General features: G+C 60.4%; 4 protein-coding genes across 4 annotated transcripts in view; 2 read left to right on the top strand and 2 right to left on the bottom strand.

Annotated features, from left to right (window-relative positions):
- Positions 1–308: 308 nt before the first annotated feature.
- SDRG_03591 (hypothetical protein) lies at positions 309–6,191 on the top strand (the record flags this gene model as incomplete). The annotated part of the gene is made up of 2 exons (XM_008609228.1): positions 309–963; positions 1,015–6,191. The coding sequence occupies 2 exons, from the start codon at positions 309–311 to the stop codon at positions 6,141–6,143; spliced, it is 5,784 nt and encodes a 1,927-aa protein (XP_008607450.1). The 3' UTR covers positions 6,144–6,191.
- A 571-nt stretch (positions 6,192–6,762) lies between these two features.
- SDRG_03592 (hypothetical protein) lies at positions 6,763–9,876 on the bottom strand. The gene has a single exon (XM_008609229.1). The coding sequence runs from the start codon at positions 9,837–9,839 to the stop codon at positions 6,912–6,914; it is 2,928 nt and encodes a 975-aa protein (XP_008607451.1). The 5' UTR covers positions 9,840–9,876; the 3' UTR covers positions 6,763–6,911.
- Positions 9,877–10,258: 382 nt separating this feature from the next.
- Positions 10,259–10,466, top strand: SDRG_03593 (hypothetical protein; the record flags this gene model as incomplete). The annotated part of the gene is made up of 2 exons (XM_008609230.1): positions 10,259–10,399; positions 10,455–10,466. 2 exons carry the CDS (start codon positions 10,259–10,261, stop codon positions 10,464–10,466), a joined length of 153 nt encoding a protein of 50 aa, XP_008607452.1.
- Positions 10,467–10,537: 71 nt separating this feature from the next.
- The window catches only part of SDRG_03594 (hypothetical protein), a gene marked incomplete at both ends in the record, with an annotated part of 895 nt that continues 787 nt past the window's right edge, over positions 10,538–10,645 (bottom strand). Inside the window, one exon of the mRNA XM_008609231.1 lies at positions 10,538–10,551. Coding sequence (XP_008607453.1) covers positions 10,538–10,551 — 14 coding nt within the window. The remainder of the gene's footprint in view (positions 10,552–10,645) is intronic.

The raw sequence follows: 10,645 nt of genomic DNA on the forward strand, positions 1-10,645 counted from the left end.
GTGGACGTCGACATGGCGCCGTGGACGCTATCATGCAGCAGCAGGAGCAGCAAGCGCCGCTGCCGTTGACGCCACTTGGTCGATTTCCGCAGCCGCACCAATCGTAATCATATTTGTATCTTGTTGTTTGTATCGAGATCCTGTCCACCAACACTCTTGAAAACGGCAAATTTGTCGTGGGGATGGGCAACCCTGCCGCCACGATATCACTTGGTGTTTGTATACCATACAACGCCAAATAGTACGAGTGCGTAATTAGGGTTCGGGCTCTAATCGATCGACAGTAAATCGATAGCTCATTTTCAAACATGCCTCCGATCATGCGCCTCGACTCGGACCCGCCGATGTTGGTCGCGCCGCCCGTGCAGCGCAACCATATTCGCCCGCTGCTTTGGAAGAACTTTTTGCTCAAGAAGAAGCACCCGGTCAAGTGGGCACTCGAGATCCTCGTGCCCGTGGTCTTTATCATCCTCCTTGGCGCGCTCAAGGTGCTCTTGAAAGACGTCAAAGTCCCGTCCGGGTGGTCGGACGATACAACGACCGTCGACAAGTACACCGGGTCCGGCTACAACCTCTACGCGAGCCGCGGACCGCGCTACTTTACGACCGAGACGACGTTCTCGGGCCTGCTATGGAGCCTCTCGGTCAAGGCGTACACCGAGTCGGCGTCAATGGCCGACTTTACGGCAGCCCAAAATCTCTCGTGCGCAGCGTTCCTGCTCCAGGGCAAAGTCAACTTGGACTCAGCGTCGCCGAATGCGATTCCGTCGGCGTGCAGTGGGCGCATTGTGCCCTACAAGATCGCGGTGGTTCCCGACACGGCGTACACGCGCAACTACTTTGCGAAAACGGTCGCCGCCTGGTACCCCACGATTGCTGTCTCCAACACTACGACGCTGCCGTCGTTTGCCGACTCCGTGCATTTTTTCGCCGACGCCGCCGCGCTCGAAGCGCATGTCACCGGTATGACCTCTCCATGGATCGTATGATTGGAGCTGACATGCCTTGGAATAGATGATTTGTATGGCAAGGATCTGGCGCACCCGCGCATTCACTCGGCGATCGTCTTCAAGTCGAGTGTCCCCGAGGCTCAGATCGGGTCGGCTGTCTCGCTCGACTATGCGATTCGCATGAACTCGACCATGGACGACGACGGGAACCCGGGCGACATTCCGCGCACCAATGTCGCCAAGACAAACGCGCTTCAAAAGTCGATCGAAACCGAAGACTACCAACGCTACGCGACGCGGGGCTTTCTCACGCTGCAGACGCTCGTGACGCGCTTTGTGTTGTGCCAGCCGACGTACGTAAATGGCGCGCCGGGCAACTGCTCCAACGCCAAGGCGACCGCGGTGGCGTCGTCGGGCCTCGACGCGCGGCTGTTTGGCCAAGTGCAAAACGACACGCTCTTGCAGCAGATCAACCTGCTTCTCGGTCGGGCCTCGCTGCCAAGCGTCGACTGGAACGCGGTGCCGACGACGGCCAAGCAGGCGCTGTTGACGCCACTGCGTCAGGCGCCGCAGCCGTACTTTGGCCAAGCTGTGTACCCGTTCCCGATCCAGGGCTACACGTCGTCGCCCTTCTACACGAGCGTCTCGTCGTTCTTTGCCATCATATTTATCATCTCGTACCTCTTCTCGGTCTCGTCGATCCTTGTCGCGCTCATTACCGAGAAGGAGAACAAGTCGCGCGAGCTCATGAAGATCCTTGGCGTCCACGACCGCGCGATCATTTGGTCGTGGTACATAACGTATGGCGCCATCTTTGTCGTGGCCGCGATTCTCCAAGCCACCGCGAGCAAAGCCAACCTCTTCTCCAACTGCAACGTCGTGCTCGTCTTCATCTTCTTCCTCCTCTTTGGCTGGAGCGTCCTCGCGTACAGCTTTATGGTGTCGTCGGTCTTCTCCAAGTCGCGCATTGGCACGTACGTCGGCATCATCCGCTTCTTCATCATGTACCTCATCACGTCCGGCTTCTCGGCGACGACTGCCGAGTCGACCAAGAACGCCATGTGCATCTTTGCGCCCGTGGCCATGGCGTTTGGGGTCCAGACCATGGCAAACGCCGAGTCCAACTCGCTCGGGATCACGTTCGGCAATATCAACGAGCCGTACGACAACTTTCGCTTCATCACGAGTCTGTACTACATGGCGTTCGACATTGTGCTCTACACGCTTCTCGGCTTGTACTTTGAGAAGGTCGTGCCCAAGGACTATGGCATCACGGAGAAGTGGTACTTCTTCCTCTCGCCGTCGTACTGGCGCAACCGCCGCGCCACGCGCCTCGTCACGAGCGTCAACCTCGACGACGCCGACTACATCGAAGGCGCGGCCCACGACGCCATCGAGCCCGTGGGGATGGAGCTCAAGGCGCAAGAGGCGAGTGGCGAAGCACTCCAGATCCGCCAGCTCCGGCGCGAGTTCAAGGTGCCGGGTGGCATCAAGGTCGCTGTGAAGGGTCTCGACCTCACCATGTACAAGAACCAGATCACGTGCCTCCTGGGGCACAACGGTGCGGGCAAGACGACGCTCATCTCGATGCTTACCGGTATGATTCCGGCGTCGGGCGGTGACGCGACCTTCAACGGCCTCTCGCTGCGCAACGACCTCTCGGAGCTGCGCCAGTCGCTGGGCATGTGTCCGCAGCACGACGTGCTCTACGCCGAGCTGACGGTCGAGGAGCACCTGATCTTTTACGGTCGCATCAAGGGCTTCTCGGGCAAAGCACTGAATGAAGAAGTCGCCGACAAGATTGCTGAAGTCGGCTTGACGGAGAAGCGCCATGTGGCGTCGAGCGAGCTCTCCGGCGGCATGAAGCGCAAGCTGTCGCTGGCGATCGCGCTTCTCGGGGACAGCAAGATTGTCTTCTTGGACGAACCCACGTCGGGCATGGACCCGTACTCGCGCCGGTCGAGCTGGGAGATCATCATGAACAACCGCATGAACCGCATCGTGGTGCTGACGACCCACTTTATGGACGAAGCCGATATCCTCGGCGACCGGATTGCCATCATGGCCGAAGGGCAGCTGCGCTGCGTCGGCTCGTCGCTCTTTCTCAAGAACCGGTACGGCGCCGGCTACAACTTTGCGCTCGTTCGCACCGAGACGTGCGACACAACGGCGCTGATCGCGTTTGTCCAGTCGCACATCCCGGTCGCCAAGGTGCTCTCAAACGTCGGGACAGAGATGTCGTTCCAGCTGCCGCTGGATCACGCGCCGTCGTTTGCAGCCATGTTTGCGGATTTGGAAGCGCAGAGCAGCGACCTCGGTGTCCTCTCGTACGGTATCTCGGTCACGACGCTGGAAGAGGTCTTTATCAAGGTAGCGGAGATCGGCGACGAGCACCAGCAGCACACGCTCCAGCCCCGCAACGACGCGAGCCCGCTCCTCTCGCCCGCCGGCTACAAGATCAACACGGCCGAGGCGCCGCCGAGCCGGCTTCGCATGTTTGGCCGTCACTTTGTCGCACTCTTCAAGAAGCGCTTCCGCACGGCCAAGCGCGACAAGAAGATTGTGGTGTTTGGTGCGGTGCTGCCCGTCATCTTTGTCGTGCTTGGCATGAGCATTCTCAAGTTCAGCTCGCTCTCCAAGAACGACGACCCGCTCGGTATGAACCTGCAGAGCTACGGCAGCACGAAGCCGGTGCCCGTGACGTGCCAAGGTGACGCAGCGTGGTGCGCGGCGTTCCCAGCTGCGTACGCGGCTGGTAAGGTCTCGCTTCTCTCGGTGCCGACGCCTGCGTATCCGACGAGCAACCCGACGGTATTTGGCATTACGTACACGGACCCAGCGATCGCAGCCAACGACACGACTGGCATCTGCCTCGCCACCGGCTACGAAGCCTACCAGCGCGGCTACGGTGACAAGCCGGTGCTCGATCAACTCGGCGGCTACGTGCTCCAGGCGTCGTCGGTCGACAACACGTACGGCTACAACGTGCTCATCAACACGACGGCTGTGCACGCGGCGCCCAACTACAAGGCGGCGATTGACGAGACGCTGTACCAACTCTTTACGCAGCAGCCCGGCATCACGCTCAAGGTGACGAGCCACCCACTGCCGCTGACCGCCATGTCCAAGACGCTGTTCACGACGTTCATGTCGTTCGCGACGTCGATCTTTGTCGTGCTCGCGTTCGCCTTCTTCACGGCGTCGATCGTCCCGTACCTTGTCAACGAGAAGCACCACTCGCACAACTCCAAGCACCAGCAGCTCGTGTCGGGCGTGAGTCTCCCGGCGTTCTGGCTCGCCAACTTTGCGTGGGACGTCCTTCTCTTCCTGGTGCCGTGCGTCTTTGGTCTGCTCGCAATCTACCTCTTTGACATTACGCCGTTTACTGGCAACGAGTGCTTTGGGTGCGCGGCCAACCCGTTCGGTGCGGTGATTGCTCTCTTCGTGCTTCTCGGTCCGGCGCTCTGCTCGTTCTGCTACTGCCTCTCGTACCTCTTTTCGGATCCGGCGTCGTCCCAGACGTACACGATCATGACCAACATCGCTTTCGGCACGGTGCTCATCACGGTCTCGACTGTCTTGGACATCGTCGAGTCGACCAAGACTGCCAACAAAACACTCAAGTTTTTCTGGCGCCTCTCGCCGCTCTACTGCATCGGTGGTGGCCTCAACGCGCTCAGTAGCTACACGATCGAGTCAACAGTCGGCACCAAGGCACCCAACACGTCGGCCTTCAGCACTGACGTCGCCGGCTACGAGATCATGTACCTCGCCATCGAAGCTGTGCTCTTCCCGATCCTCGCGATCGGCATCGACTATGCGCTCAGCTTCCCCAAGATCAAGGCCAAGCTCTCCAAGGACCCGGTCATCGTCGACGCACCAGTGGACATTGACGTCGATGTCCAAGCCGAGGCGGATCGCGTCAACAGCGGTCGCGCCGACAACGACGCTGTCGTCATGCGCAAACTGCGCAAGGTCTACAAGGGCGGCAAGGTCGGTGTGTCCAACATTGCGCTCGCTCTGCCCAAGGGCGAGTGCTTTGGGTACCTCGGTATCAACGGCGCCGGCAAGACGACGACAATGAAGATGATGACGGGCGACGTGCTCCCAACATCGGGCACGGCGACACTCGGCGGCTTTGACATTCTGTCGCAGCAGATCGAGGTGCGCCGGCTCATGGGCTACTGCCCGCAGTTTGACGCGCTCATGGATCTCCTCACGGTCCGCGAGCATTTGGAGCTCTTTGCGGCGATCAAGGGCGTGCCGTCCGGCCGCATCAACGATACCGTCGCTGAGAAGATGACGCAAATGAACCTCAACGACTTTGAGCACAAGCTCGCGGGCACGTTGAGCGGTGGCAACAAGCGCAAGCTCTCGGTCGCGATCGCCATGATTGGTGCGCCGCCCATCATCTTCCTCGACGAACCGTCGACCGGTATGGACCCGGTCTCGCGCCGCTTCATGTGGGACGTGATCGCCGACATCTCGACGCGCTCGAAAGAGTCGACGATTCTCTTGACGACCCACTCGATGGAAGAGTGCGAAGCGTTGTGCACGCGTGTCGGTATCATGGTCGGTGGCCGCCTCCGCTGCCTCGGCAGCATCCAGCACCTCAAGCACCGGTTCGGCGACGGCCTCATGATGCACATCAAGCTCGCGCACGTCCCGGGCGATGCGATCCTGGACTTTGTCGAGCGCGAGTTTGGCGCGACGCCGACACTGAGCCTCGAAGACGCGCAGGAAGCGTGCCACCGCCTCGGCAAGCCGCAGCGCAGCAGCTGCATCGCGATGGACCACGCGACAGGGTACACACTCATGGAGTCAATCGCGAAGAACCAGTACATCCGCGCCCGCGACTTTTGCACGTGGTGGCTCACGGAAGACCGGTTCGAGGCGTTCAACGCCTTCTTGGCGACCGCGATGGGGGCTGGTCATGCGCAGCTGCTCGAGCGCCAGAACGACGTCGCGCGCTTCAAGCTCGTGAGCCCGACCAAGTTGCTCCTCTCATCCGTCTTTTCGATGCTCGAGGGCTGCAAGACCGCGTACCACGTTGAAGAGTATACGGTGGCGCAAACGACCTTGGAGCAAATCTTCAACAACTTTGCGAGCCAGCAGACGCAAGAGAAGGGCGTCGCGCGCGGCATGGTCGTCCCGACGTCCGAGGTGCACGAAGATTACGTCGCCGTCCAGTAACTGGCCCATTTTATATTTCTTTATAACACATACCTAATTGCTTGCTTACACCAATCTATGTTTCGTTGATACGAAACGGCTGTGACGGACCTGACGTTGACGGTTACATTCAGAGCTGGAACTGTCCATTTCTGGACAGTTTTCGGGTTGACGCATACCAAACGACTAGCTTGCCCCAAGCGACGCGCTGCAAGGGCGGATTTATTCCGGTAGCAACCGCCGATGGCCCACAAAGGGGCTACCCATGTGCGACCACAACCCACGCCAAGGCAAAACCGCGACCCGCGACGAAGAGGAGCCGCCCAACCTGAGTAATGTCGATATTCATGTCGGTATTTTCGGTTCTTTTCATTTTTGATTTGCATGTTTTAAGGTTGACCCTCCTTTTACATGGCATTCGATCGACTTTAGCGTCCGGTCTAGACAACCCATCGACGGCGAACCAGTCAATCGCGAACGGACCGTTGGGCTTGCTACTGGGCTTTAGAGCCCAAGGGTCGCAACACGGTGCAACGACCTCGTGGTATAGCCGTTTTGATCGGCCATGCACTGACCCAGAGATCCGTCGAGCTATGCGTGCGCGAAAACCACTCCGACATTTCCGAGAACGAGAGAAATGACAAAATTCATTTGTGAATTTTCACCTTTTCGTGTTTGTTGGAATCCAGAGGTCATCAACTCAACTATGTACGCTTGGTTTGCATCACTCGTGTAGACCGAAGTCCAACTTGATATGTTTATGGTTAATTTGCTCTCGATGTCGGGCACCTACTCGCCGTCGTCGCTTTCGGTGACCTCCTGCAAGATGTCCTCGGTAACCTCCTGCAAGATGTCGGCCACTCGTCGCGACCGCGCCAGTGTCTTGTCGTAGTCGCGCCGGCGTCGCAAGTGGCTGCGGAGAACGTCCACTGGGACTTGGCCCGGCTGGCGCACCTTGGTCACGACGTTCACCACGATTTGGTCGTCGTCGTACTCGTCGTCGTACTCGTCGTCATCACCCCAGAGCATGTCGTCGTCGCGCGTCATTGTGCGTTCGTGGACCCGCAACTGCAGCGGGTGACCAGCGACAATCGGGCCAATCTTGTCGCACGCCTGAATGTCGTTGACGCGAAACTCGTCGCGGATTGGGTCGTGCAAAAACTCGGCAAAGTCAATCGAGAGCTCGCAGCACGCCGGTACCTCAATGTGGAGCAACGCATAGTCGGTGAGTTGCTGGGTCGCGTCGTGGTCGGCGGCCGCCGTCGCCTCCAAGTAGGCGCGCGCGAGGTGCGCGACGAGCGCGTGCTCCGTCGGCAGCCGCTCGTGGACCGCCTCGATCACGTCACAAAACGTCGTTCGGACGGCGTCGGCAGTGCGCACGACCGCAGCGATCCACTTGGTTTGAATTGCGACGAGGTCCGCGCGGTCGTAGGTCGCAAAAAACGCAAACGTCGCCACGACTTGGCTCACGACGGGACTGCGCTCGTTGTCGGTCGCCGGGTCTTGCAGTAACATGTGAAAGTCAAACATGGGCGGCGCGAAATCGTCGGGCCGGAGCTCGTCCGCGATGCGCAAGAGCGCCGACGCACACGCGCGCTGAACGTCGGCGGTGGCGAGTGCCGGCCACGCACCAAGAAATGCGGTCATTGGCACGGCGAGCGCGAGGCGCCACCCCGCGATAAGCCGGTTCAGGACGTCGGTGAACCGTCCGGCGGCCGCCGCGACGGCCAGAAGACTCGTTGCGAGCTCTTGGTTGAAATCGCGGTCGTCGTCGTAGTCGCCAAACTCGCCGGCCATGTAGTCGTCGACAACGCGGTGCAGATACGTCGTGTCGACGGTTTGGTGCAGGCGCAGTGCCGCTGCGAGACCCGGCGACATGTCGGGCACTGGCACAAAGACGCCATTCTGGTCGAGGTCGTTCAACGTCGGGACCGGTCCGAGGAAGGAGCCAATCTTGGTCACGACGCCGTCCGGGAGGCGGTTGTACAGCCAGCGCTGCGAGAGATGGCGCGCTGGCTCCACCAAGTACATGTGCAACAACAAGTTGTACTGAAACACGATGCAGGGCAGCGTGGCGTCGTCGTAGAGCTTGTCGGACGCGACAAGGTCGTCGACGAGCGTCGAGAGGCGCGACCACATGGCTACGATCCACTCGACCGCAAACGGCTGCTCGATGGTCGCGCAGAGCGGCGACTCGGCCGCGCCGGCCAAGCTCGCGACGAGACCGTGGCAGAGCCCGACGCCGCGCAGCGACTTGGACCAGCGGTCCAGCAGCGCATTCATTGGCGCAAACAGCGGCTCCCAGCCAAACCCTTGCACGAGCTTGGCGATGCACGGCGAAAGTTCAAGGAACGTGCGCTCCGCCGTGCCGACGCGCAAGACCGCGCCGAGAAGCCGCGAGGCGGTGCCAAGCCGGCGCAGCGCAATGAGCGCGTCACAGTACGTGTGCAGGCTGTGCGCAAACTCGGGCTCGTCGATCTCCGACACTTTGCCAAAGCGCGGCACCAGCGTTTCGACGAGCGCAGCGATTGACGGCTGCCCGAGGAGCGCGTCACTCGACGGCTTGCGCGTGGCCGCCATCGCATTGACAAGCATGCTCACGGCGGTCGAGAGCTTCGCAACGAGGGCGCGGGCCGCCTTGGGCCAAAACACGAGCGAGTACTGGGGCCCCGAGAAACCAATTTTGCGCGGGTCGGCCTTCTTGTCAAAGAGGTACGCTTGGACAGACACGTTGGTGAGGTTGTCGGCGATTACATCCGGTAGCTCCCGCAGCGCCTGGACGCGGAGAAGCTCGGGCGAGTAGCCCGTGCCGCCAACGCCAAAGAGATCAAAGTTCTCCTTGTGCTCGGCGATCACGACGTCGTAGGCGTTGGACGCTAGGAGTGCCCGCGCAAAGTCGAGATCGACCGGCGCCAGCTTGTCCCGGGCCAGCGTTGGGTTGGGCGACGCGAGCCGGATACCGCCGACGCTAAACACGGGGTGGCGCACACGCGAGGCCACCGTGAGCTTGGCGACCGCGTCGTCAAAGTACGTTGACGGCGACTCGTCGACGAGGTGGTAGACCAGAATCGCGCGCTGGCCGTACGTGATCGGGTCGATCGAGATCGTCGTCGACGGCGACAGCACGAGGCACTGCAGTCGCGTGAGAAACCGCTTCAGCTCCCACGCGCGCGTGAGGCCGCCACCACTCGTGAGCGTCACCTCGCCGCCCGTGTACATGGACGAGAGATGGAGGCAGACCGTCCCGACGCTCCGGGCCGGGCGCGTCGCTGGCACCAAGCTCGACGCCGAGCCCTTGAAATCGAGCACAAAGTGCGACAGCTGCAGCGAAAACGCGCCTTCCGACAAGAAGGCGTCCGTAATGTGCTGGCGCACGACCGTGTCCATGGCCTCGCGCCAGTCGTCGCTCTCGATCGTGAGGTGCGCCGCCGGTACGATCGCGACGCCGTGCGACGACTTGTACGCGTCCATAACGTGGTGCGCCTGGGGCTTGCAGAGCGGCCAGCCGAGCCACTCGTCCATCGTGTCGACGTGTAAGAGCGGCTCGATGGGATGCGGGATCTCAAACATGGCCCATGGCGCCGGCGAGTGCGTCGCGGAGCGACGGAGAAGCGCGACGGCCTCCTCGAACGGCTCCTTGCCCGTGGGCCCGCGGCCCCGTCGGGTCTTGGCCGGCGGCTTGCCCCGCTGCTGCTGCTTTCGTTGCCCGTTCGTCATCGCAATCTTGGTCGGCAGGGATGGGCAGACGATTTCGGGCTCTTGTGATTGGTCGTTTCAATGGCGTTGCTGGTGGCTACGCAAAGTGTTTTTAACATGATAAACACAATGTATAAAACACTTGGTGACAATGTACGTGGCAGGCGCCCAGCATAATGATCCCTGTCGTCCCATTTCCAGCGTTGAGATTTTCACGGAACTTGCTTTGGCAGTTTGGACCATCACGTCACATCAATACCGCTTGGTAAGATGAACACACCTCCCACTGGTCGCAACCAAGGTGTTTTCTACTGCATGCCAACAACGACGCTGTTTTATACAATGCCAGTGTTGAACTGCCATCACCATGGCGGGCCACGCGAGCCAAGGCGGCGTCGCCGCTGGCCAGTAAGCCCGTGGACAGCGCGAGCTACGAGCGCATGCTCAACCGACTGCACGCGATGAAGCAGCTTTTGCCGTTCATGTCGGTGGAGCTGCCCACGTATCATGCGCCGCTGCTGCGCGTCAAGACAATGTACGAGTACCTTGCGTGGCCGCTGGGCCAGCACCAAGCGCAGCAAGTCTTGGCCAGCTACAAGGAAGCAGAGGGCCTCGCGATTCGACTAGTAGCGTTAGTTCTTTACATAAACCATCTTGTCATCAGACATTGCCGGCGAGAGACATTGGACTTGCATCTCCAAGTGGCTTCGTCGGTCGCACTACATGATGTAGCCTGGCCGAAGGTCAAGCGGAATACGTGGATTTGGTTAAAAGGGAGGGACGCATTGGGTCCGGTCCGAGTTACAACGGTGCCACGCGCGACGTAG

This window comes from Saprolegnia diclina (assembly GCF_000281045.1).
Source record: "Saprolegnia diclina VS20 unplaced genomic scaffold supercont1.8, whole genome shotgun sequence".
Lineage (NCBI taxonomy): Eukaryota > Oomycota > Saprolegniomycetes > Saprolegniales > Saprolegniaceae > Saprolegnia > Saprolegnia diclina.

Excerpts from the sequence above, each read along its gene's own strand:
- SDRG_03592 (XM_008609229.1), bottom strand. The coding sequence starts at position 9,839 with ATGACGAACGGGCAACGAAAGCAGCAGCAGCGGGGCAAGCCGCCGGCC.